At 35.7% G+C, this 25,186-nt stretch overlaps 1 protein-coding gene across 1 annotated transcript; it reads left to right on the top strand.

The window, feature by feature from the left end:
* Positions 1 to 24,768, top strand: WBP4 (WW domain binding protein 4). The gene is made up of 10 exons (XM_069467671.1): positions 1 to 64; positions 1,063 to 1,135; positions 3,752 to 3,814; positions 3,900 to 4,023; positions 7,426 to 7,602; positions 9,661 to 9,707; positions 10,182 to 10,257; positions 12,166 to 12,359; positions 16,180 to 16,340; positions 23,466 to 24,768. Coding segments are annotated over exons 1-10 (1,125 nt in total). The 5' UTR covers positions 1 to 62; the 3' UTR covers positions 23,674 to 24,768.
* The last annotated feature ends 418 nt before the right edge of the window (positions 24,769 to 25,186 follow it).

Raw genomic sequence — 25,186 nt, forward strand, 5'->3', positions numbered from 1 at the left:
TCGCTTGGAGAGCGCGAGTCTGAGTTGAACCCCGGACGACGCGCGGAGCGGCTGGCGCAGTCATGTGAGTTGGGTCTCAGGCCCTAAACAACGAGATGTTGTTTCTCTGGGAGGCCTTGTCTCCCCCGAGTCTTCCCCCCCCGTCTCCCGCCCTTCGGCCGGGGGCGTGACGGACGCGCTCTTAACTCGCTCGGGACCGGCCTCCGACCTGCAGGGCCGGTTCTCTGAGCGCGGTGGAAATACTACCCCGCGGAGCGCTTTGGGGGCGTGGAGCGCTGGTTCCGAGGTGAGAGGCCGGCGGCCAGTGGAGGTGGCGGGTCCGACTGCAGCCGATGATGCGACTCAGCGCTCCCTTCGCTACGCTGTCGGGGGTCGCAGGCGCCCTTTTCGGTTCGGGAGCGCCTGAACCCTGGGGGATTGTGAAACTTTGCGCTTGGGCTGCGGCCACTGCTGCCTTCGCCGCCCACTAAAAGCGGCCAGCCCCGGATAGCGTAATGACGACTTCGTTTGGGGTTTTTTGGGTTTTTTTGTTTTGTTTTGTTTCCTAAGAGGTACTTGGCTTTTCAAACTCTCTCTTGCCCTGAGATTCAAGAACAACTTGTATTAACTGATAGTCTTGGAGGAACCACAGTCTTCCCCGGAGTAGTCTTGTCCTTTGTTCTTTTTGTGGAAATAACTTGATTAAAGGCAAACATGAGTTTCCTCCGGCCTCCATTACAGCAACCTCCAAAAAATCCAGAAAGGAACAGAAAGGATAAATATTCTTCTCCGAGATGTTTCTTATTTCTTCATACCTATGACAGTAACATATAAGGAATTTTTAAAAGGTGTCTTATTTAAAGGAGTTTTATGATAGATCCGGTGCATACTTTCTTTATGCTCCTAGCGACAGAATTTCGGTTGACTGCTTCAGCCAATTAAGTGATATAACTTGGAGCTGTGTATAACAAGACAAAATTCAGTAGCAGAGGCATATATTTCAAACTTTAAAATATATGTAAAGCTTGTAGAATTTTACTTTTTAATTTTAAATAAGCTTAGACTTGTTTTTCCCTTTTTCAGGGCGGACTACTGGAAGTCACAACCAAAGAAATTCTGTGATTACTGCAAGTGCTGGATAGCAGACAATAGGCCTGTACGATAATTACACTGTTAGAGAGTCTAATAATATTGTGTTCATGTGCGGTATTCCTTTTTGTTGTAAACTCAGAGTTTACAAAGCAATTTCATATACATTGCTCTTGATTTTTCAAAACATCAAAAGATTTCTGTCTTATTGCCTGTAAGAAAGCTATGAGCCTTCTTCCTTTTCATCAACCTAAATTTGATTATATTTTAAGCCAAATTGTTTCTCTATAGCCTTTGGGGAAATGAACAATGACTAGGTAATCCTATTCATGCTTATGAAACACCTCATTATAATGCTGTTGTTTTTAATACTGTCATATACAAAGAAAAGTAAAAGTGGAAAGTCCTAAAAACATAAAAAGAACATTATTGTGGTTTTCTTGTATGTATTTGCTTTAGAAATAATTAAGTGTATTTGATGTAGAGCTTTATATCTTTAGATGCTTGAATTTGAAAGATCAATATACCCTCTGTCATGAAATACAAAAGTAGCAACTCTGTTAAGTATGTTATTACTCTAGATCCAGTTTTTTAAGACATAAAGCAAAAAGCCCACCACTGATTTTCTTCCCTCTCCTGCATTTCATTATGTACTTATTACATTAACACTAGGGTATCTATTATATATTCATATCCTTTTTACTTGGGAGAGTTTGATACCCAAAGGATAGTAGTTCTATATTTAACAGTGCTGTAGATTTCTTTGGTAGACATTTATTTACAGTAGTCTACAGGGATTTGTGGTTTTGGGTTTGTTTTTTTTTAATGCATGGTTTTGGTCTTTTTGGATAGTTGCTGAAGTTCTTGACTATATTGTTTGACTTAGGCTATCTTTTCAAATAAATACCATGAATTTTTAAAACCACACAAATCACTGAAAGTCTCTCTTCCTTGGAGGTACCCAGGCTGTAAAATAAATTTTATGAGTTATCTAGAGTAAGTAATCCCTTCCAGTGTAGTCTGTCTTCATCTACGGAATTGCTAATACACATTGATTTAACCTTTAATTAGAAACAAAATTAATTTAATTTTGAGTGGTACTTTAATATTCTTTGTGTGGTGTAATCAACTTTAAGAAACCCAATATATGAAAAATAGAGGATGATTATTTGCTTTACAAAGTCATGCTTTAAAGAGGAATTCACAGGAGTATTTAGAATAGCTCAGTTAATGCATCATATAAGATTTGATTGACAGAACTTATTTTGCAGAGCTAACCAGGAATGTCTTATTGCATACAACCAGTCACTTGTAATTTAGTAGCATTTCTGGTTGTTTAATTAGGTAATAATGCCCACTCGCCCACCCCTGTCCCCATTAATCCAGTTATCATCACTCCTCATAAGTTATCATTTTTTTTTTGTTTTCTTGTCTATCCTTCCATAGTTTCTGCATGTATATAGATATAGGGTTCTTATTCAACATTCATCAAAGGTAAAATTGTATATACTGTTGTGCACCATAGTTTTAAAAAATTGAACAGTATGTCCTCAAACTCTCTCCTTATGAATATATAGGGAGCTTCTGTATTCTCTATTATAAAAGACTGTAGGAATATACCATAGTTTATTTAACCAGTCCCCTATATAAGGACACTTGGACTTTTATTGCAAACAGTGCTGCAGTGGATAACCTTATACATAACATCATTTTGTACGTATCCAAGTATATCTATAAAACAAATTCCCAGAAATGGGATTGGTGGGTGAAAGAGTAAAAGTATTTGGAATTTTGATACATATTGCCAAATTGTCCTCCACAGGAGTTGTACATTTTATACCATTACTACATTGTATAAAAGTGTTTGTTTACAATTTATGAGGAATTTTTAAACATCTGTTTTTCTCCCACTTGGAGGAATATGGATCATTGTTCTTTATGTTTCTAATTTAATGTGGCAAATAGAGCAATAAAATGCTAGACACTTAACTGATTTTGATGTTGAGAGGTGTTTCTTTTTTTTGTTTCCGAGACAGAGTCTTGCTTTCTTGCCCTGGCTAGGGTGCAGTGGCATCATCATAGCTCACTGCAGCCTCAAAAACTCCTGGGCTCAAGCGATCCTCCTACCTCAGCCTCTCAAGTAGCCAGGGCTACAGGCGCACGCCACCATGCCTGGCTAATTGTTCTGTTTTTTTTGTAGAGACGGGGTCTTACTCTTGCTCAGGCTGGTCTCGATCTCCTGAGCTCCAGTAGTCCTCCTGTCTAGGCCTCCCAGAGTTCTAGGATTACAGGTGTGACCCACTGCACCCTCGGCAGAGAGGTGTTTATTAAGTTTTTTTTTTCCAGTCCTGTTTTGGCTTTGTCTTGTTTGAGTCCTCATTACAATCATATTCACTGGATGAGTCATCAAAGATACCTTGTATTTTTCTCTATTAATGTGGTCACCATAGTTTAAGAAACAAAAGAAACCTAGTCAGAGGGCATTATAACAATGTGGTTCCCTAACATCATTTGATAAAAAGGGCCAATTTGCAAACAAATTAATCTATTTTATCTTTTGTGCCAGTCATCTTAATTTCAATTTTTTTATGTCCCATTCCCATATTTACTGTATTACTTTATTATGAATTTTATGATGTTTATATAGTTTTCCTTTGTATTTTCTCTTTTTTTCAATTTCAAGAGTGTTGAATTTCATGAAAGAGGAAAGAATCATAAGGAAAATGTGGCAAAAAGGATCAGTGAGGTAATATAGATTGTTTCTTTGCCAATTTTTCTATGTAGATGTCAGTCCTTTATCTCACTTTCACTTTTATATGTGTTTCACGTAGATTAAACAGAAAAGCCTGGATAAGGCAAAGGAAGAAGAAAAGGCATCAAAGGAGTTTGCTGCAATAGAGGCAGCTGCCCTGAAAGCATACCAAGAGGATTTGAAAAGGCTTGGCTTAGAGTCAGGTAAAAAAGCAGACAGCATGTTTTAAAAGTAACATCAGAGGTCATGCTAACTATCAAGTAAGCTTTGATAGTTTCCATAAAGAGATTATAAATTCAGGGTATACTCTCAGTGCATTTATTATGTACATAGCCCTATTTAGACTGTGGAACTTTGCTCATGCACTTTGGCTTTTAATGCTCTTTATCTTTTTTTATTTTTTTTCCAGACAGGGTCTCGCTCTGTCAAACTCATGGGCTCAAGTGATCCTCCTGCCTCAGCCTCCTGAGTAGCTGGGACTACAGGTGTGCAACACCACACCTGGCTGATTTTTCTATTTTTGGTAGAGAACAGGGTCTTACTCTTGCTCAGGCTAGTCTCGAACTCCTGGCCTCAAGCAATCCTCCTATCTCGGCCTCCCAAAGTGCTAGGATTTCAGGCATGAGCCACCCGGCCCAGCCTTATTGCTTTATCTCTTTTAACACCTCCATTCATAGCAACCATACTACCCGCATGGTTACCTAGTCCTTGGTGAGTGGTTAATTTCAGAAACACTTTGAGTTTTTTAGGTATCCTAATTCTTTGGCTAAAAGACACTATTTATTAAAAAATAGGCCTTGCATTATAATTATAGTTCTCTTTATCCACGTGGTCAAAACTATGAGTCTTGTTTATTTATATAGGTGAACATGTAGTGAACTAGCCTTTTGCAGATAAATTAACTGATTTTACTACTGGAAGCTGTTATTTTTGAGGGTTTGAGAATAAGGAAGTTCCCGATAAAAGACATAATTTAACTAGAATGTTATCTGTCTTGTCTCTGAATTTAGGCTTGAAACTGGGAAACTTCTGTGAGCATTTCTTCCATGACAAATCCATTTTCCTTAAGACAAGCATATAACAGATCTCAGTTGTTGATCTTTCATAGTGGTTGGGATAGTCAGCATGTAATGATATTCTTTATTCTCTAATAAAAACAGCTTTCTATTAAGATTTTGAGCAGAATACCAGTTGAGTTAATTAGCATTGCCTTCATTAAATAAGAACAGTTCTAACCAGACTTTAAAAATATTACCCTGGACATTATAGTTAAAAGGTGGGAAAGTTGTTTGGTTCCATGAGGATAAAGCCATATGATCATTTTGAGAGGAAAAAGGCTGGATGTAGGCATTCCTGGAGAATTGGAGAAGAGTGTTAAAAGTTCAACTTTTACCAATTATATGGATTGAGAGATTCCATTTATGCTGCCCTTTGAGAAAATAAAGTTTAGCATTTTATATTTAAATGGATATTTTTATTTAAATAAAAAATATAAATATATTTAAATGGATTTTCCTATTAAATATTATTTATAGCCTTGTTTTCCTAAATAGGATGTATATTCCCTTAAAAGAACAACAGTGCAGTACAAAGAAAAGAATTTTTAAAAGCTCACTAATTGCTATTAAGGTTTTTTTCAGACCTCTTCTTTAGATTTTTAAAAATTATATATTTTGTGCTGTGGTCTATTTGGAGGTTGTTTTATTTTTTTTCCCTCAGTAATATGTTAACTATATCTTTTCATTTAAATAATTAAGGATATATATCATTTTTGTATGGTGGTTAGGTGCACAGACTTCAGAGTGAAACAGAATTGCCTCTTAGATTTTTACTAAAACTAAGTAACATTATGTTATAAATTGCTTATTACAGTGACCACCCATAACAAGTGTTTAATAAAGGGTAGCCAACATTATTTCATCTGTACAGTATATTTAATCTTTTCCTAGTTATCACATAGGTTGCTTAGAGTTTTCACTGTTATAAAGAATGCTATAGTGAGTATCTTTATGCACGTATCTTTTCACATTTGTTTGTCTCTGTGGGCTGAATTTCTAAAAATGAGTTTACAGTATCAAAGTGTGAATATATTTTATATATTGACAGCTAATACCGTGCTCTCTCCAGAAATGGACTGATTTACACTTTCACTAGAAATAAAATAAGTTTATTAACTGGTGTTGGGAATAACTGGCCAATCCTTTACAACACAGAGCTGTAAAACCTGCCCATTTTTTCACACCAGTGTGAATACCTGATAGATCAGACTAACTCTGGATTTGATTATTCTTTTTGGTACTTACCGATCTTCAAAAAAATTATAATTATTTCCATTTCTTTGAATATTAGCAAAGGTAAACATTAATTCTCTGAATTGCCTTTATAAGGAATCTTTGTTAGGAATATTAACCCTTTGGCATATTTGTTCTAAATATTTTTTTGTTTTCTTTCTTGTGTATGTGTTTTTTGTTCTTGTCATATAGAATATTTTAGTTTTTGTGTAGTCAAATTTAACATTTTACTTTGTGTTCTTTTTGTAAATGTCTTTGACCTGGTATTTATATTGGTGTATAAAAGTAGGAAGGGAGCAGGGAAGGGGGAATAGCTTTACTTTTTTCCCTAAATAATTAACCAAATATTGCAAAACCTTTTTTTGAAATGATCTATCCTTTTCCTTCTGATAAGAAACACTGAAATCTGCAGTTGGCTCTGTATCTGGACGATTCTGTTTCAATCATATCTTTGTCTGTTCCTGCATCAGTTCCACAATGCTGGATTTTTATTTATTTATTTATTTTTTGAAAGAGGCTAAATCTTGCTCTTTTGCTATGGCTGGAGTACAGTGGCATGACCACAGCTCACTGCAGCCTCAAACTCCTGGGCTCGGTTGACCTTCCCACCTCAGCCTCCCAACTAGCTGGGACTACAGGCACATAACACCATGCCCAGCTATTTTGTTTGTTTAAGAGATGGGGTCTTGCTATGTTGCCCTGGCTGGTCTTGAACTCCTGGCTTCAAATGATCCTCTTGCCTCAGCCTCCCAAAGTGGTGGGATTACAGGTGTGAGCCACCATGGCTGACCTGGATTTTTTTTTTTTTAACCATAGTTTTAGAGTGAGTTTTAATATCTGGTAAGGGCTGGGCACAGTGGCTCATGCCTGTAATCCTAGCACTCTGGGAGGCCAAGGCAGGAGGATTGCTTGAGCTCAGAAGTTTAAGACCAGCCTGACCAAGACTGAGAACCTGTCTCTACAAAAAATAGAAAAATTAGCCAGGTGTTGTGGCGTGCGCCTGTGGTCCCAGCTACTTGGGAGGCTGAGGCAGGAGGATCCCTTGAGGTTTGAGGTTGCAGTGAGCTACAGTGATGCCACTGCACTCTACCCAGGTTGACAGAGTGAGACTCTGTCTCAAAAAAAAAAAAAAAAATGATCTGGTAGGACTAAATTCTCCTCCTCCTTCTTTTCTTTTTCTTTTTCTTTTTTTTTTTTTTCAATTTTCCTATATATTCTTGCATGTTTATTTTTCCAAATGAATTTTACAATAATATGTTACATTCCCAGTAAAGGTACTTTGGCTACTTCACCCTTCTCTCATCTCTTCTCTAGAAATTTCAGAACCGAGCGTATCACCGGTAACCAGCACTGTTCCGCCCACCTCTACATCCAATCAACAGAAAGAACAGAAAGAAAAGAAGAAGAAAAAAAAAGATCCTTCAAAAGGCAGATGGGTAGAAGGCATAACCTCTGAGGGTTACCATTACTATTATGATCTTATCTCAGGAGGTAAGTTATTTAGGCATAAACTACAGTTCCACTAGTAGAATAGAGCAATTTGTTTTGTGTTAGGATTTTTATTTAATATTGAAACATTTTAAACAATGAAAAACTAAATTCTCATTTTTGCCACAAAGGTGAGAAAATTATGTGCCCTTTAAAAAGGTGCCCTTCTCCTAGTCACTCAGTGTCATACTTAGAGCCTTTAATAATGGGTTCCTTACAAATAAACTATAGCTATATATTTTCTCAATAAAACTTTCTGATTAAGGGTGGGTGCAGTAACTCACACCTAGCACTATGGGAGGCCAAGGCGGGAGGATGGCTTGAGCTCAGAAGTTAAAGAACAGCCTGAGCAAGAGTGAGACCCCATATCTACAAAAAATACAAAAATTATCCAGGCGTGGTGATACGTGCCTGTAGTCCCAGCTACTTGGGAGGCTGAGGTAGGAGGATTGCTTGAGCCCAGGAGTTTGAGGTTGTAGTGAGCTATGATGACGACACTGCACTCTAGTCAGGGCTACAGAGCAAGACTCTGTCTTAAAAAAAAAAAAAAGGTAACTTTTTAAAAATAAAAAAACTTTCTGAAAGTATGAACTTCGTATTTCAAATGCTGTAATAGAAATGTTACTAAAATTATATGGAAAGTCAAAATAATGTGGAATCCATTGTGATTCTGTAGCTCTGAGAGATTATCTCAGGAATTACTTTTGAGCTGATCTCTACATTAAGATGAGGACATCAAGAATGATGTCTTACTCATCAATTTGTATCCCTAGCACCTAACACAGTGCCTAGCACATTATAGACATTCCATAAGTATTTTGATTGAAGATTTCAGTAGATTATCAAGAAGGTACAGCATTCCAGACAGAACTATATGAACCAAAAAAAGATTTGAAAGTTTGGGAAATAGAGTGTCATGTTCTAGAAATAAAACATGAGGTTCTTTGAAGATGTAGGGGCAGAATGAGGCTGGAAAAACAGATTGGGACCATATTCTGGAGAGCTCGGAGAATGATGGTGCCATTTACTGAGCTATGGAATACAGGAACCAAACATAAGTTTAATGGGGACAATAATGAATTCAAATTTGGATATGTTGAATTTGAGGTCCCTATAAAATATTCATGTGGCAATTTTCAGTAACTAATAGTCTGGAGTTGAGCTAAATTGAGTCTGGGGATGTATCAATAGATAATATGTTAACCTTTAGGAGTATATGAGATCACAAGCAAAGAGAATAGAGCAAGAAGTAAAGAAGGTGGGTAATACATACATTAAAGAAATGAATAGAAGAAAAACCAGCAAAAAAGTTAAGAATGGTTAGGAAGGTAGGAAATAAGATCAGAGAGTTAATCATGAAGGAAATCTTGGGCTAACAATATTGTAATTATGATTATCTTCAGAATCATAATCAGCTTTGGACTACAGAGAAATATTAATCTCTTAGAGTTTATTTGCACTGAGCCTTAAGTGACATGCATATTATAGTTCAGCAATGGGGATACCATGAATTAATTATGTACTGGTAATTAGATATCTTTCAGATTTACTTAGAAACTATTTCTTTTTTCCCTTCTAATGCTTATTGCTTTCATTGTTCACCAATCTACTTTAAACGCTCTTGCTCTCAGTAATACTTGTCTTTAATTTCTGCATACTTCATCTTGTTCCTCTTCTGAGTCATTGAATCCATCGCTCACTCTCCTGTGCCCCAGCATGTCAAAAGGCCATCTCCTTCCTTTGAAACTTATCAAGCCTGAATTCTATGAAGTCTTTAAGAGAAGCCCTTCCTGGCTCTATTAATTCCTGTGGAAGTTCCAGTAACTTCTCATCCTTCATTCTGTCCTTTCTTCTTGGTTACATAGCGCTCACATATATTTTCTGCACAATACTACTACAATGTATGTTGTTGCTTTTTTATTTTTCAATTATGTTTTAAATTGCACACCTATGGTGTTTTGTCCACAATGACTATCTTGTAAATTTTTGCCAAATTAAATGTTTTTGAAAGTTTTTTTTAAAGCAAAAAGATTTTATAACTGCAATATATTTTGCTTTAAGCATCTCAGTGGGAGAAACCCGAAGGATTTGAAGGAAACTTAAAAAAGGTAACTGAAGCATGGTAATATAGTGTTTTTGCTTTATTCTTTAAAGTGACTGGCTTCTGGGGGTTTTCTGTAGATTTCTGTTCAGCAGATTTGCTTACAGTGACCCACCCTTCCCTCCCTCCAAACTTTGTTGTTTTTTTCCCTGTAATTCTTTTGTTAGAAGGCTGGGTGGAGGTGAAATAGTGATATGTATCCAAATACGCCATGCAGGGCAAATACTAGATTGCACTTAGTTACCATTCATATGTCCCTGGCAATTTGGAAAGAATTGTTCCTGGCTTTCAGAGGAGGCATTCCCTCCTTGAAAGTTGGCTCGTGATTAGCAGAAACCAAGCTTCTGGCCATGATCAGTACCTACTGCTCCTAACTCCCAGGTGTTAAGAGGAAAGGAAAGGGTGGCTGACTCTGCCTTAGTTATTCAATATATAACTATCATTATTATCTTCAGTTATGCTGGGTTTTTTCCTCCCTTAGACAGCAGTGAAGACCATTTGGGTAGAAGGTTTAAGCGAAGATGGTTATACCTACTATTATAATACAGAAACAGGCGGTAAGTATTACCTTTGATTATCTAAAATTGTACTTGCTTATTAGCCTACTGATGAATCATTTTAACTTGGGAATTTTAATATATGACAAACATGTTTCTATAGCAAGCATGTATTATTTTGTAATTTAAAAACATTAATACAGGAAAGAGCAAAAAGATTTTTATAATATATTTTGCTGTGCACTAATGTTATTAATTGATACTGCATTCACAAACTTAGCATCATTTTAGCTTTCTCTAACATTACTGGTTTTTATCATAATTATTTTAGAACTATAATCATTATCTTCAAAGGTCAAGAGATCAAGTTCAACTTGTCTTTTCCTTTTATTTTATTTATTTTATTTTATTTTAGGAGATAGCGTCTCACTCTGTTGCTTAGGCTGGAGTGGTCATGGTTCACTGTGGTCATAGTTCACTGCAGCCTCAAACTCCTGGGCCCAAGCCACCTTCCTGTCTGAGCCTCCCAAGTAGCTAAGATTACAAGCATGTGCCACCATGCCCAGCTAATATTTTGCCCAGGCTGGTCTTGAACCCCTGGCCTCAAATAGTCCTGCCCTCAGCCTACCAAAGTGCTGGGATTACCGGCATGAGCAACCACACCCAGCCCTTTTCCTTTTTTAAAAAAAGACAAAACTGAAGCTATTTCAGCAGAGGCTGAAATTGTTGATAACTTTTACTAATTTAATGTTTCAGTTGTATAAATATTTATAAAGCATGCATGATTACTGTATGATTATCTAAAATTTTCAAATTAATATTTTACCCAATTTAATTTCATAAAACTGGTCTTTAAGTTATTGTACTTTGTTTCTACTGCAGTTAAATTTACCAGAGTAGCTATAATATTGGTGTAACTTTGGGAGAGACTTTTTTTTTTTTAATTACTACTCTCAATAGATACCTAGCCTACCCAATTATAGCAATGTTTCTATCCCAAGACAATTGAAGTTCTCAATCTTTATAGTTATATTATAGTGATATAATATAGTTTTAGAGTTAGACACATGTGAGCTCAGTGCACAGCTTCTTCCCTTCCCAGTGATGTGCTTGTGGACAAGTCACTCACTCTTCAGAGAAATAGAGCAGTCGTATGTGTTTTGTGAGGTCACGAGTGTCATGTGTCTATAAAGTTCCTAAAACAGTGCCAGGCATATAGTAGGTGCTTAATAATTTATTTCTTGAAAGTTCTTTTGTTAATTCTATGCAATGTAGGTAAGGAAATGCAATGTTTTACATTAACCCTAACAAGTACCCTTTGTTAATTAAGGGACTATACATATTGATTTGCCCTGAATGATTTTGGTTTATGCCTGGACCAGTATAGTAATTAATAACAGACTCCTTCACTCTTAAAACTGTCCCAGTTGAACAATAAATTGCATAGTCTTTCTCCCTTCTATTAAACTAAAAATAGAGAATAACTACAAGGTAATTAGAAATGTTGTCATTTTACTAAAAGCCTGGTGGACCACTGGATGGCAGTAGTTCAATCAATTGAAACACACCCACCCATAACAACTTATATTCATTATATGATTTCACTTTGTGAAATCTTAGTGGTAAGTATCAATTCCAGGAAATCTCATGTATGCTCATTATCAATATGTTTCCTGAAATTGTCAGTTTAATTGTGAGATTCTTTGGAAGTATCACCCAGTTCTTAGGTCTCTCATTCCATTAGAGGTACAGTTTATACATCTAGTATATCCAGGTTGTTTGAAATCAGTTTCTGAAAGATATAAGAGCAAGATGGTTGGGAACTCTTATTATCTTCTTGATCAAGTAATGTGAAATAGATGCAATGTTGTCATTTATAATTGTAAGTGATGGGAAGTGTTATGTTGAAATTACATATAAATAGAATTGGTAACTAAATAACATTGACTATTAAAATGTGTTGAACAGAATCTAGATGGGAGAAACCTGATGATTTCATTCCACACACTGGTGATCTGCCTTCTAGTAAAGTCAATGAAAAGTCACTTGACAACCTAGAAGAATCCAAATCATCAGATTCACATGGTGATTCCGATGGGGAAAAGGAAGCAGAAGGAGGAGAGGTCTCTGCAGAAACAAAAAAAACAAAAATAAAATTTAAGGTAGGTTTTTTTATTTACTCTTCACAAAAGCTTATTCATTTATAAAAAGCTCTATAGATCTAGACCTTCTTCAGTCTTCTGGAAGAAGGTAGAAATAAAGTCAAGAGGCATATTTTAGCAACTAGATGAATGGTTTATTGAAATCTTAGAGCAAGACACTAAGCTCATTTCAGATTTTCTAAGTTTGAGGTGCCTCTATAACATTCAAAGAGCTGTCTGAACAGGCCAGTGTCCATATCTAAGCTAGAAGTACTAATATGAGTATCATCATCATACTGGTACTGCTTTAAATCTCAGAATAAGTGGTATAACCTCAGAAAATGACCTTGAGGAACCATAGAGTACATTAAACATTTAAGTGCCAGGCAGAGAAAGAGGACCCCACAAGGTAGAAGGAGGAAGAGTGATTAGAAAGATATGCAGAGAAGCAGAAGAATTGAGTATCCCAGAAGCCAAATGAATAGAGAGCATCAAGGATTAATTAGGTCTAAAAAAAGGAATAGGTCCATTGAATTTGGAAGTTTATGAAGTCCTTGATACCATTATAGAAGTTTCACCAGAGTTTTTGGTGGCTCTGATTGAAAAGTGGTTTGCAGTGTATATGTGGTTTGGATATGAAATGAAAAGTAGAAAATAGGTGATATGAAGATGGCTAGATACTGGCTCTTAATCATGAGAGATGAGTGCTGGTGGTGGTTTCTTTGAGAGGTACTTCAAAGGAGGTAGAAAGGGCATACCGGATACCAACAAGAACATATGGATAGATTAGTATTGAGCAAGAAATAAACTCATTTTCTGTTAGAAGGTATGGCTATGTAAATGAGTTGGTATCAGTGAGGAAATTCAAAGAGTCATGACTTTTCGTCTTAATTTTCATTCATAAAGAAGTGAACCAGCCTGCTCCACACAGCAAGACCCTGTCTTTACAAAAAATTAAATTAGCTGTGTGTGGGGGCATGTGACTATAGTCCTACCTACTTGGAATACTGAGAGGCAGGAGGATCACTTGCGCCCAGGAGTTTGAGGCTGCAGAGAGCTATGATCATGCCACTATGCCAGTGCACTCTAGCCTGGGTAACAGAGCAAGACCTTTTTCTGAAAGAAAAAAAAAAAAAAAGGAAAAGAAATCAAGATTGCTTGCAGAGAGTAAGGAGCTTTGGGGAGCTTGACATTAACAGATTGAAGTAGTCACTGAGCTGAGATGGGAAAGGAAATTAACCAAGTAAGAGGATTGACAGGTGGTTCTGAGTGCCTAGCCATGGCAAGAAAGCAAAAACAGGCATTTTTTCAAGTATTGCTAGTCATCTTGCTTTTGTGACCTTCAACAGGAACACCCAGTCCAGGTGCCAAAGCACCGAAGACCCTCAATCAATGACTGAGATCAATGGTTGAGATTGCTGGCCTAAGAGGCATAGGAAAGTCAAGATATACTGGGCATACCCAGGCCACACCTGGGATCTTACCATTGCCTGGAATTTCTTTACCAACTCCGTAAATGTTGATGGTACTTAAAGTGAGGGATATATCCAGTTTGCAGAGAAGCAGCAGCACAGCCCTTGTTGTAGTTGCCTTCTCACAATGTTGTATAGCCAAATTTGGGTAACCCAGTATCCAACCTAGGTTTGAAATTATTAATTTCTCTTATCAAAACTAAATGTCCATTACAAAAATAACAAACTGTTACAAAATACAGGTGAACAAGGACAAACTGCCTGTAATCCTGCCACTCATGTCTCATAAAATCACTTGGTATTTATTGGTCTATAATTTTTTTTTTCTATTTAAAGACCCTTTTAAACAAAATATGAAATCATACTATAATAAGGTTTTACTGTTAGTTTTTAATTTATCACAAAGATTAATAATTTTATCTACCAAAATGGCTACGTAGTATTCCATGGTATGAGTATACCATTATTTAATCAGCCCTGTGTAGCAGAATATTTGTTTTGAATAACCATTAAGGAGCTAGGAAAAGAAATAAGTGGAAACATATTACTAAGCAGTGTTAAAGTCTCTGCTGAAATTGGATATTCTATACTTTGATGTCTCATCAGTTTGTATAGTTTTGTGATTGATTTTTGGTAACAACTTGACAAACCAAGTTTAAGAGCAAACAGACAAATGATTGGATAGATTTAAGGAAGTTTTTAGGTCCTATGCATTAGATACACTTAGGGGCAGAAATATTTAGAGTGATAGCAAAGGAATGTTTACAGTGATTTACTGTGGGCTTGGGGCACTATAAAAAAGGATGTAAACTTTAGAGGAGACCAACAAACTCAGAACACAAAGAGAAGTTAAGGTATTAGGGATAATAATGAGGTTGGATGGGAGGTATAGTAGAAGTAAGGGAACCATAAAGCCAAAGGAACGAAGAGCTACTGTGGTCAGAAGGTGGGCTTTGGCTTCTGAGATTTCACAGGTGGGGCATTTCAGAGTGGTGAACTAGTTCAAATTAAAAGGAACATAGGTGTATGGAGTGAATATTTGAATACTACCTATGAATCAGAGGCTATATATGAGGAAAGAGATAAAATATTAGGTTGGGGAAACAAGGTGAAGGCCAAAGTCATTGGTTTTGAGGCTCACAAAGCTGAGGCCAGAGGAATTTTTGACTTCCTAAGATGACAATGGAAGCAGAGAGAAAATGGTGCCAGAGTTGCCAGTCATCAGTGAACATGGAGTAGTAGGCAGAGGTTATTAGCTCATGGAAAGAATGACAGAGAACAGTATAGAAAGTGGTATGAGCCTCAGGAGAGGAGATCTTCATGTAATGAAGATTGAAGTATAAAGTATTGTGACCTATTTTACCTCAGTAAAAATGTTTTATTAAATCATAGTCTGGGCTGGACTTGGTGGCTCATGCCTGTAATACCAGCACTTTAGGAGGCTGAGGCAGGAAGATTGAGCACAGGAGTCTGAGGTTGCAATGAGCTATATGATCTTGCCATTGCACTCCAGCCTGGGTGATATGGCAGGATCCTGTCTTTAAAAAAAAAAAAGTAGCCTAGAAGCAGTCAAGATTGATAAGAGAGAGTGGATGTTGCCTTCTAGTCCTAAGATGCCAGCCTCATGAGGGAATGAGTTAACGTCCATTCAAAGAATTGTGAATGAAACTGTCCCAGGCCTGCCACCCACCTGTGATTGTGCAGTTTGCAGAGAGGCTAAAATCCAGCCCATGGTCCACTTGTAAAGCTGGGTCACAGGGATTTGTTATCCCAGATGAAGGGGTACCATAAAACACCAGCCTCATCCAGGGACTCCTGTGAAGGCTGCTTCTACCCAGAGGGGGCATCTTTCTAATTTGTACAAAGTTACTAGTTTTATAGGCCGGTGAGGCTCTGGCAGTATCCTCAGGTGAAGATAGATTGCAGTTAAGACTAACAGGTTGAAAGAGTTCTTTAAATAGATAATAAATGTAGAAGGGTCTGATGATACGGCATCAAATGGAAAAGGGGCTCAATATAAAGGGCGTCACTGTTGGATAGTTAAATAAAGTAAGAAAGCAGAAAAGAGGTCTGTTTAAATGTCCTTAATTGTAGAATTCATGACATTAATAGGATCATGTTATTTTAAAAAATAAGGCGCTTTGGGGAATCTTGGTCATGGTATGTCAACATTTTAGGCATAATGAGAAACTTAAGCATTAAAGTTGTTCTATGTACATTTACTGTGTTATATGCAAATTTAAATTCTTAAGTGAGTTAATGTATTGTTCATAAATCTCTAACAAGACTTTTAAAAGCCTTAAAGAAATTTTGTTTTTGTTGTGGTAGTTTTGCTTGAAGTGTGTTATTCCTTGACTTTTACATTTCAGGAAAAAAAAAATAGTGATGAAGGAACTGACCCAGAAATACAGAAAGAGAAAAGTATTCCAAAACAGAATTCGTTGGGTTCAAATGAAGAAAAATCCAAAACCCTTAAAAAAACAAACCCCTATGGAGAATGGCAAGAAATTAAACAAGAGGTTGAGTCTCAGTAAGTGCCTGGAACTTTATCTCCATTGTTATTCCAAGTATTTTACATCCCAGTACTTCCATAAATCGCAGTAACTAATATCAAGGATGCTGTGCTTATTAAAAGTGTGGCTCGTTTCTTTTATTTCTAGAGAGGTTTTTATTTTTTCAAATTAAATATGTTTTTAAATACTTTAAAATGTAAACTAATGGTTACTTTAAAAAGTAAGCTAATGATCATTTTAATTCCTACCAAAATATGACTTTTTTTCCTTTTCTTTTTTTTTTTTTTTTTTTAAGAGACAGAGTCTCACCCTGTCACCCAGCATCCAGGCTGGAATACTCTGGCTTAGTCATAGCTCACTGTAACCTTGAACTCCTGGACTCAAGGGATCCTCTTGCCTCAGCCTCCCAAGTAGCTGGGATTACAGGCACATCCCACCATTCCCAGCTAATTTTTAATATTTTTATTTTTAGAAATGGGGTCTCACTGTGTTGCCCAGGCTGATCTTAAACTCCTGGCTTCAAGCGATCCTCCTGCCTCAGCCTCACGGGTCGCTGGGATTACAGGTTGGAGCCACCATACGTGGCTCAAAACTTGACATTTCTATTTACCACATTCACACACTAACTCACACTATGTATACATGCCCATTCTCATACTCACCACCATTATTAGAGAAACAAATACCTGTGTATTCAGTAAATGTTTCATAAATGCTTTAGATATAGGATATCTAAAAGTAAGAAAAAAGCTCTTGCTTTGTTACTGTCTTAAAAGTGGCCTACAACACTTCAAAGTTTTTAAGCCAGTGTTCAGAAAAACAGTTTTATCAGTTAAAATCATGGTAAGGATGTTACCTGATTTATATTATTAATATTAGCTTATTTGTTCAAATCAGTTATTTTCTTAGGAACATTTATACCATGAAAGGAAGATATTACTTTCAGTTTCACACTTCAGTGTTTTTGAATGCTTAAAGGAATCTTCAGGTGAGCAAAAAACTTTATCTACATGAGTAAAGCAGTTCTTCAAAACATGCTTTCAAATGGTAAGATAACTGCTCTGTTTATATGTTTATAGTGAAATTATTATTAAAACTATGATGACAAGATCATATTTCTTTCACAAGATAGAATAATGGAAGTTTTGGGCAGTTCTATATACTCATCTAATTAGAATTGATTCCCTAGGTATGACATAACATACTATAACTTAGGACTGCTATGAAAATGTTATTATGAAATGTTCAGGTTGTATTTATATTACTTAATGAAATATTAGGAAATACATATTTAATGCTACACAGTACCGGGTACCATGATGAATATATTTATATATATTGAAGTTAACAGAAATAATAGACTGCTCCATTACTTCAGCCTTTGAGTGATCTCTTAAATGATTTACAGTAGGGAGATAGTCCTACTGTGCCAACATCTATACTTCAAAGTTGAGATTTCTTAAATTTATCAAGAGTATTTTGTCCTTTTGAAGCCATTCTTACTAAATTTTAACCTAGTTAACCAGTTTAATATGTGATGGATTATGTCCAACTTTATTATAAGTGAATTAACCTAGTTTCTTAACACATTGGCACACTAGGAAAAAAAAAATTTTTTTCCTTGAGGCCACAGTGTTTTATTATGAAAATAGAATAAAAACTTTGAAAACAAAACAATCCTTTCCAATTTAATGAAAAATTTGTTATTTGTTACTGTTTTCTCTTCGTGAGTTATATGCAATTTGAAAAATATTTCTCGAGGCTCCCAAGGTGAAGAGACATGTGAGTTACATACATTTCATGGGGCCCCAGGCGTAAAACTGGTATGAGTTAAATACAACTCACATGGCAGTTAATGCATTAAAAAGTTTTTCCCTTCCTAAAAATAAGTAATACATACTTATAGAAAATTTTTGAAAGTGAAGAAAAGTGTAAGAGTAACTCAGTTACCCAGAGATAATGCTAACGTTTTTGAAGTATTTTTGCCAGTTTTTATCTTTTTCATCAATTTAATTTACATTAATACTTTTCTATTACACTAAAATTTTATAAACATTGTTTTTATATATTTCATCTTTCAAATGTAGCTTGATTTTAGTCTACTGGTTATTCCATTTTTGTGAGATATTCAGGTTATTTCTACATTTTCTGTTTTTGTTTATTTGGTTGGTTGGTCTTGGTTTGGGGTTTTTTTTTTTTTTGTTTTCTTTTTTTTTGAGAGATATCTCACCCCGTCGCCCAGGCCAGAGTAAAGTGGCACAATCAGAGCTCACTGAAGCCTCAAGCGATTCTCCTACCTCAGCCTCCCAGAGTGCTGTGATTTACAGGCCTGAGCTGAGCCACCGTACCTGGCCCATTTTCTGATTTTATAATGAACTCTGATTATTGTATGGATATTTATCTTTGTACACATTTCTATTTCTAGAGATGGAATACTTATTTAAAAGTTATGAACATTATTCCTCATTAGTATAGTGAGTAAAAGAAAAAACTTATGAGTATTCTGAAATCTTGATACACAGTGTCCAATTGCTTTCTAGAAAGAGCATACCATTCATACTCCATCAGCTGTTTCTGAAAGTTCCTGTCCCATTGGATCTTCCTGGAATTAATTATTATTGAGCTTTTAAGTATTTTCTAGTTTGGCAGAAAGTACCTCATTTTAATTTTCTTTTGATTGATGAGGTTGAAAATTGTTTTCCATATATTTATGTACATCCCTTCATCAGTTTTTGAGGAAATGTTACAGCATTATGATCTACTAAGGTAAATTGTTCAAGTTTTACATTATGCAGAATGGCCTTTTTTTCCTTTAAGTTTTTGAACTGTCATTGGCTTTAAATCTTATCTTTGTCCTTATATCCTCTTTTATTTTTGCAATCCTAGCAAATTTTCTAACTATTCTTAAATTTTTACGAATTATTACAGTGCCTCTACAGACATTTCCAAGCCTGCATTTTTATCCATGAATGTATAGGGTGGAACATAAAAAGATCTCTCAGTACTGTTTCCATAGACCTTTGTGCATCGTCTGTGTGACAGAGAAGAAAATTTATTAATATCATGTACTTTTGTTAAAGATAATTGAACTGAATAGCATATATTAAATAAATTTTAAGTCTTAACACACACATAAAAATCATGTTGCCTCTAAATTGCAGTTGCCAAGAACCGAAGTTGATAGGAGATTACTATTCTTGGTTTACTGGTTTTGTTGTGAGAAGTATATATAATCCACTCCAGTGCCCTTTCATTTGCAAATGACGGAAATCAGGAATATAGCTCAGTGGTAGAGCATTTGCATATGACAGAAATTCTCTTATGTCTAGGGGTGCAGTGGCTTCAAGCATGGCTGGATCTAGGGGTTTGAATAAAATCTTCAGGGCACTGTGTCTCTGACTTTCTGCTTTGCCTTCCTCTGAGTTGACCCCCTCTCAGGCAGGTTTTCCCCACCTGATGGCAAAGCTTTAGGCTTATCTCATACTTAATTTGGAGATCCCAGCCAAAAGAGGGTGCTTCTTTGCTGGCAATTCCCAAATTGGTCTTAGGTTTTATCACATACCCAGATCCCATTCCTGAGCTAACCACTAGAATTCTGAATGGACATGAACTGAATTCAAAACTTATGGATTAAAAAGGGGTGGTTCCCAAAAGGGAAAAAAAATAACAATAAAAAGGAGTTCTAGTGCTAGGAAAAAGGGAATGAGACATTAGAAGAGACAAAATAAAATTAAAAGGAAACATTTCTACTCCCAAGTGCTTAGTGCAGTGTCTGTCACATAGTAGACATTCAGTATACCTATTATGATAATTAAGCTTTCTGTATGTTTAAATTATCCATAAGTTGTTATATCTTCCTTTTAAATTTTAGGAGGTTTTTTTTTTCTCTTTTTTTTTTTAATAAATTTACCAAAGAATTTTTTGTTTTTTCCTCAGTGAACCAGCTATTGAATTTGTCTGTTTTATTATATTTACATTTATTAATTGATTTTCTGTTTCTTCGTATCTACTTTTATTTTTGTAATTTTTCTCCTCTAGCTTTTCTTAATTTTTCTCTGTTTTTGTTCTAATTTTCTTTAAATGAATACTTAGAATATTGACAGGAGTTGAGGGAGGTATCTGTTCTTGTCTTTTTTCTTTTAACCCATTTCCCATGTGTTTATTTCTTACACAGACATACTTAGGTTTACCAACTTGTTCCTTTACAGAGAAAATAGGAAAATTCTGGGCAGGACTTGTAGGGTGGTTTTTTGCTGTTTTGCTGAGTTTTATTTGTTTTACTTTCTTCTCACAAAGCAGTAAGGGGGAAAATAATGAATCTGTCCAGGAATCAATTTTGTTAGGCTTGACAAAACTTACTGATTGGTTCACGTTAATCACATCTTCAAATGTGAGACCAGTAGTGAACCTCTTCATTTCTTAGTTTTGGCTGGAAGCAGATTGGTATAGGGGAAAGAATGTAGGTTTGAGATCAGACAGTTCCCTCTCTGGGAATGAGGACATGTTAGCTTGGCAAGAGTTGTAGTCTGATTATCAGATGTAATCAATAATGATTATACATAAGTAAATTGTATCTGTAAACTTGGTTGTTATGAGAATAGTTTGGGGATTCCATGTTGAGCTTGCATATTAATTGCTTTCTCACTTTTTAAAGGGGAAATAGGAAGCCTATGCCTATATTTTTTCTCAGTTAACTTAATTTTAGGTAAAATTTTTTTTAATTGAATCTTCTTGTTTTTCCTAGTGAAAGTAAATAAAGCTACTAATTTATCTATAAATATAGTTCTGCCCATATAGCCCGTAAACTGAATGAACATTTCTTGATTTCATTGGTTTTGAAATAGTCTAATATTGTGTTTTTGCTTACTTCCTGACTTGGTGGGTTTTCAGAAGAGTGTCTATTTTTAAATCTCTAGGTGGGTAGGAGTTGTTTGTTTGTTTTTCACTTTTATTACACTGTGTTCAGATATAACCTTTACAGTTTTAGAATTTGGAATTTGGAAATGATTATGGTTTTGTGGAAGTGCTTACATCATTATTTTTTGTAACAGTTCTAAAGTTATTTGAAAAGAAGGCATATTGTCTGTACAGGTTGAGTTTTCCTTATCCAAAATGCGTGGGACCAGAAGTGGTTTTGGATTTGGGGTTATTTGCATTATATATACTTACTAGTTGAGTATCCCAAATCTAGAAATCTAAAATGTTCCAGTGAGCATCACATCAGCACTCAAACAGTTTCAGATTTTGGAGCATTCCGGATTTGGGATGCTTTGCTTCTAGGCTCTTGCCTTTTTTAACTTCAAATACAAATTTTTTTTCCTTCACAAGGGCATATCCTACTCTACTGTCACTTTTGTTAACCTTCACTAAGAAGCTTACCTAGAACCATGATTTCAGAAATGAAACCACCTTTATTTTTTAATACTCCTATATTCTCACTTAAGAAGTAATACTGTGGTTTGATCACTGTATCAAAATATAAGACAGATCTCTGAGATTCAGTGAAGTAAATGATTCTCACATAGAAATTTCTTAGAGGAGGCGGTGGGATAAAAAAAAAAAAAAAGAAAAAAAAAAAGAAATTTCTTAGACACAGATCCATTTGTCCAATGACCAGAGCCTCCTGCTCTTCATTATTCAAGTCTTTCTCTGCTTGGCTAATGGCATTTCTTAGTTTTGGCTGGAAGCAGATTGGTGTAGGGAAAGAGTGTAGGTTTGAGGTCAGACAGGCCTGGGTTTTAAGTTTCATCACTTACATAACAGTTTGGTTTCACCAAGTTATTGATCTTCTCTCTAAGCCTCAGTTTTGTCTCCTGTAAAATAAGAATAAAAAGCCAAGAATTAATACCTCATCAACTGAAATGGCATTCTCAGAAAGCACCATTGTTGGCAATCTAAGAGAAAATATGGAAGTAGGAAAAGCAAATAAAAATGCATTAAGTGTATATTTTTAGCACAATTAAAAGTTCTAGAAGGCATCTATTTTCAAAACAAGTCAGATTCTCTGTCTCCCAACTCTGCTTTTCTCTTCATATCCACTTGATTCTCATATTTCTGCAGAATTCCTTTCTTTCTCCCCCCAAGTATCACAGTGTTTATTGATAGATAGATACAGGTGTATAAAATCGGGGCATGAACATGAGTTGATAAATTAAGTAGACATAATTTCAAAACCATAATAAGAGGAACCAATTCAAATTCTTACCATTTGTGTCATATTCACAAAAACCACTTTAGGGGCAATTAACAATCTCGAAAAACTGACCAGTTTTGGACAGGTGAATTGTGTTTATTTTAAAGAGACTTGTGCACTGGCCCAGGCTTAAGGATATTAAAACCTAGCACATAAACCCCATTATTAGAGTAGAAATACAGGCAATATACTATTATGGTAACAACCATCAATTTCAGTTAATAATTTTTCTGTAACAACCAAATAGATAAGCAAATACTGCAACAACTCAAGTATTACTGAGCAAAGTGCGTTTCTACAGGATTCATTGTTGCTACTGTCACCCTAGCTGGAGTGCAGTGGCACCATCACAGCTCAGTGTAACCTCGAACTCCTGGGCTTAAGCCATCCTCCCACCTCAGCCTCCCAAGTAGCTGGGACTATAGGTGTGCACCACCACACCCAGCTAATTTTTTTATTTTTTTGTGGAGATGGGGGTCTCACATGTTGCCCAGGCTAGTCTCAAACTCCTGGCCTCAAGCAGTCCCTCCCACTTCAGCCGCCCAAAGTGCTGGGAATATAGGTGTGAGCCACCACGCCTGGCCTAATTCCATGTTTTTCTATCTTGTGTTATGTAAGCCTCCAGAGTCCTCATCAGTCCATGGCAAAATCAGTTTCCATATCCATTTACTGGTACTGCTTATCATATATAAGCATAAGCATTTTCTTAGATGATGCATCCTTTGTGCAACAGGAATAAATAGATGAGACTCTTCCTGGCATGTCTACCTAATAAGTGCTCAGCATCTTAATATTGTAAAATTAGTATTTTTAAATAGTTTCCTGCTCCAAAATGAGCAACTTCTAACTTCTCATTATTATCATTAGAAAGGTGGTCTTGGGGCAGGCTATATGAAAATGTTTATCGTACTCTGTCAACTAATGGTTTTATTTTTGCTTTCTGTTCCAGTGAGGAGGTAGATTTGGAACTTCCAAGTACTGAAAATGAGTATGTATCAACTTCGGAAGCTGATAGTGGGGAACCCAAAGTGGTATTTAAAGAAAAAACAGTCACTTCTCTTGGAGTTATGGCAGAGGGAGTGGCTCCAGTCTTCAAAAAGAGAAGAATTGAAAATGGAAAATCTAGAAATTTAAGGCAACGAGGTGATGATCAATAATTGTAAGAGGGCTTTTCGTATATGCTTTTTGGACAGAATAGAGACTTAATACATCTTAAAACTTGTCTGTGTTTGTTTCTAAATACTTTGATGCTAAAAATTTAGATTCATTCTAAATATATTTTATGTGAATTAAAATAAATCTTTTCATGTGAAATTTATTTTTGTTCCTAAAATGGAAGCTTACCACATTGCATTGTAATACAGTGTATTATGTTCAGTGTCTAAAAATTAATTATGTCATAATTTAAGATGCTATGTATCTGTTATTTAAAACATGGAAAAGCAAAGCCTTTATTCCATTCTTATTCATACGAACATACTTACCTTGCATTGAAAATGCATTACTTTTGCACACTGATGTTAACTGTTATCAAAAAAATAAGATTCAGAGCACATAAGAGAAGATTCACAGCCCAGTAATGATTCGGTTCTGAGGATCCTGTCAGAAGGTTGATTAGAAAGTATATGCATATTGGCTTACCTTACGCAATTAAAGGTCAAAGGCCAAAAACCAGGAGCAGCTCAGGTACTTCAAATGTAGTGCTTAACATGGAGTGAAAACTGGACCAAAGGTAGCAATGTGCATTTGCCCTAGTTCACTTCGAAGCAACAAACGTTGCTTAAGCATTTTACTTTGAACCAGGCATGCTAGGAACCCAGGGATATAAAGAGGAATCAAACGTAACTCTGTTCTTCAGGAGTTCACATTCTAGCATAGTCCTTTTTTCTCCCAGTCGTGCACTCTTTTTAACAGCCTATATGTATTGGAAAATATTTTCTAAGGTTTATTTAAAGCTGTGTGGATGAAGGCTTGAACTAAAATAGTTCTCTGGCTTCAGTAAAAGTTTTTGGTGTTCACTTAGACAAATTAGAAATTTCCCATTTTATGGTTAAATTTCTTAAAAAGTAGAATTTTCTTATTTAATCCATTTGAAGTAGGTACTTCCCTTTATTACTTTTACAAATTCTTAAAATTATATTTTTCATAAATTGTACAGTATTTAACTTTTGGTAGTAAATATTTGTCTTTTTAAGATTACTAGTGTACATGTAAGAAAAAGATAGCTTATTAAAAACTTCATGAAAGAGTAAATTAAGTATTGTTTTTATTTTCTTCTAACACTAACGAGAATCAGCTTAGCATTGGTGAGTTAGTATTTGAAGATTTGTCTTTGCATTTGTTCAGTCTACTTTGGGGCATTTTATAAATGTAAAACTTAGACTTTCCCCTTCACTATGAAGAAATACTTCATAATTCTTCATAGCCCATTTGTTATCTAGGTGAAAAATGCATTTTGGGGCTTTACTCTTCTCACTTGGGAAAGATAGTAGACTGTAAATGGAATGCTCCTATACTTTACAAACATGAAAGCAAAATATATTGGACTTCATCAAAATTAAAAACGTTTGTGCTTCAAAGAAAGAACACTATCAAGAAAGTGAAAAAATAACACACAGTGTATTAGTTTGCTGGGGCTTCCATAACAAAATACTACAGACTGGATGGCCT

The sequence above is a fragment of the Eulemur rufifrons genome, chromosome 4 (assembly GCF_041146395.1).
Source record: "Eulemur rufifrons isolate Redbay chromosome 4, OSU_ERuf_1, whole genome shotgun sequence".
NCBI classification, from domain to species: Eukaryota; Metazoa; Chordata; class Mammalia; order Primates; family Lemuridae; genus Eulemur; species Eulemur rufifrons.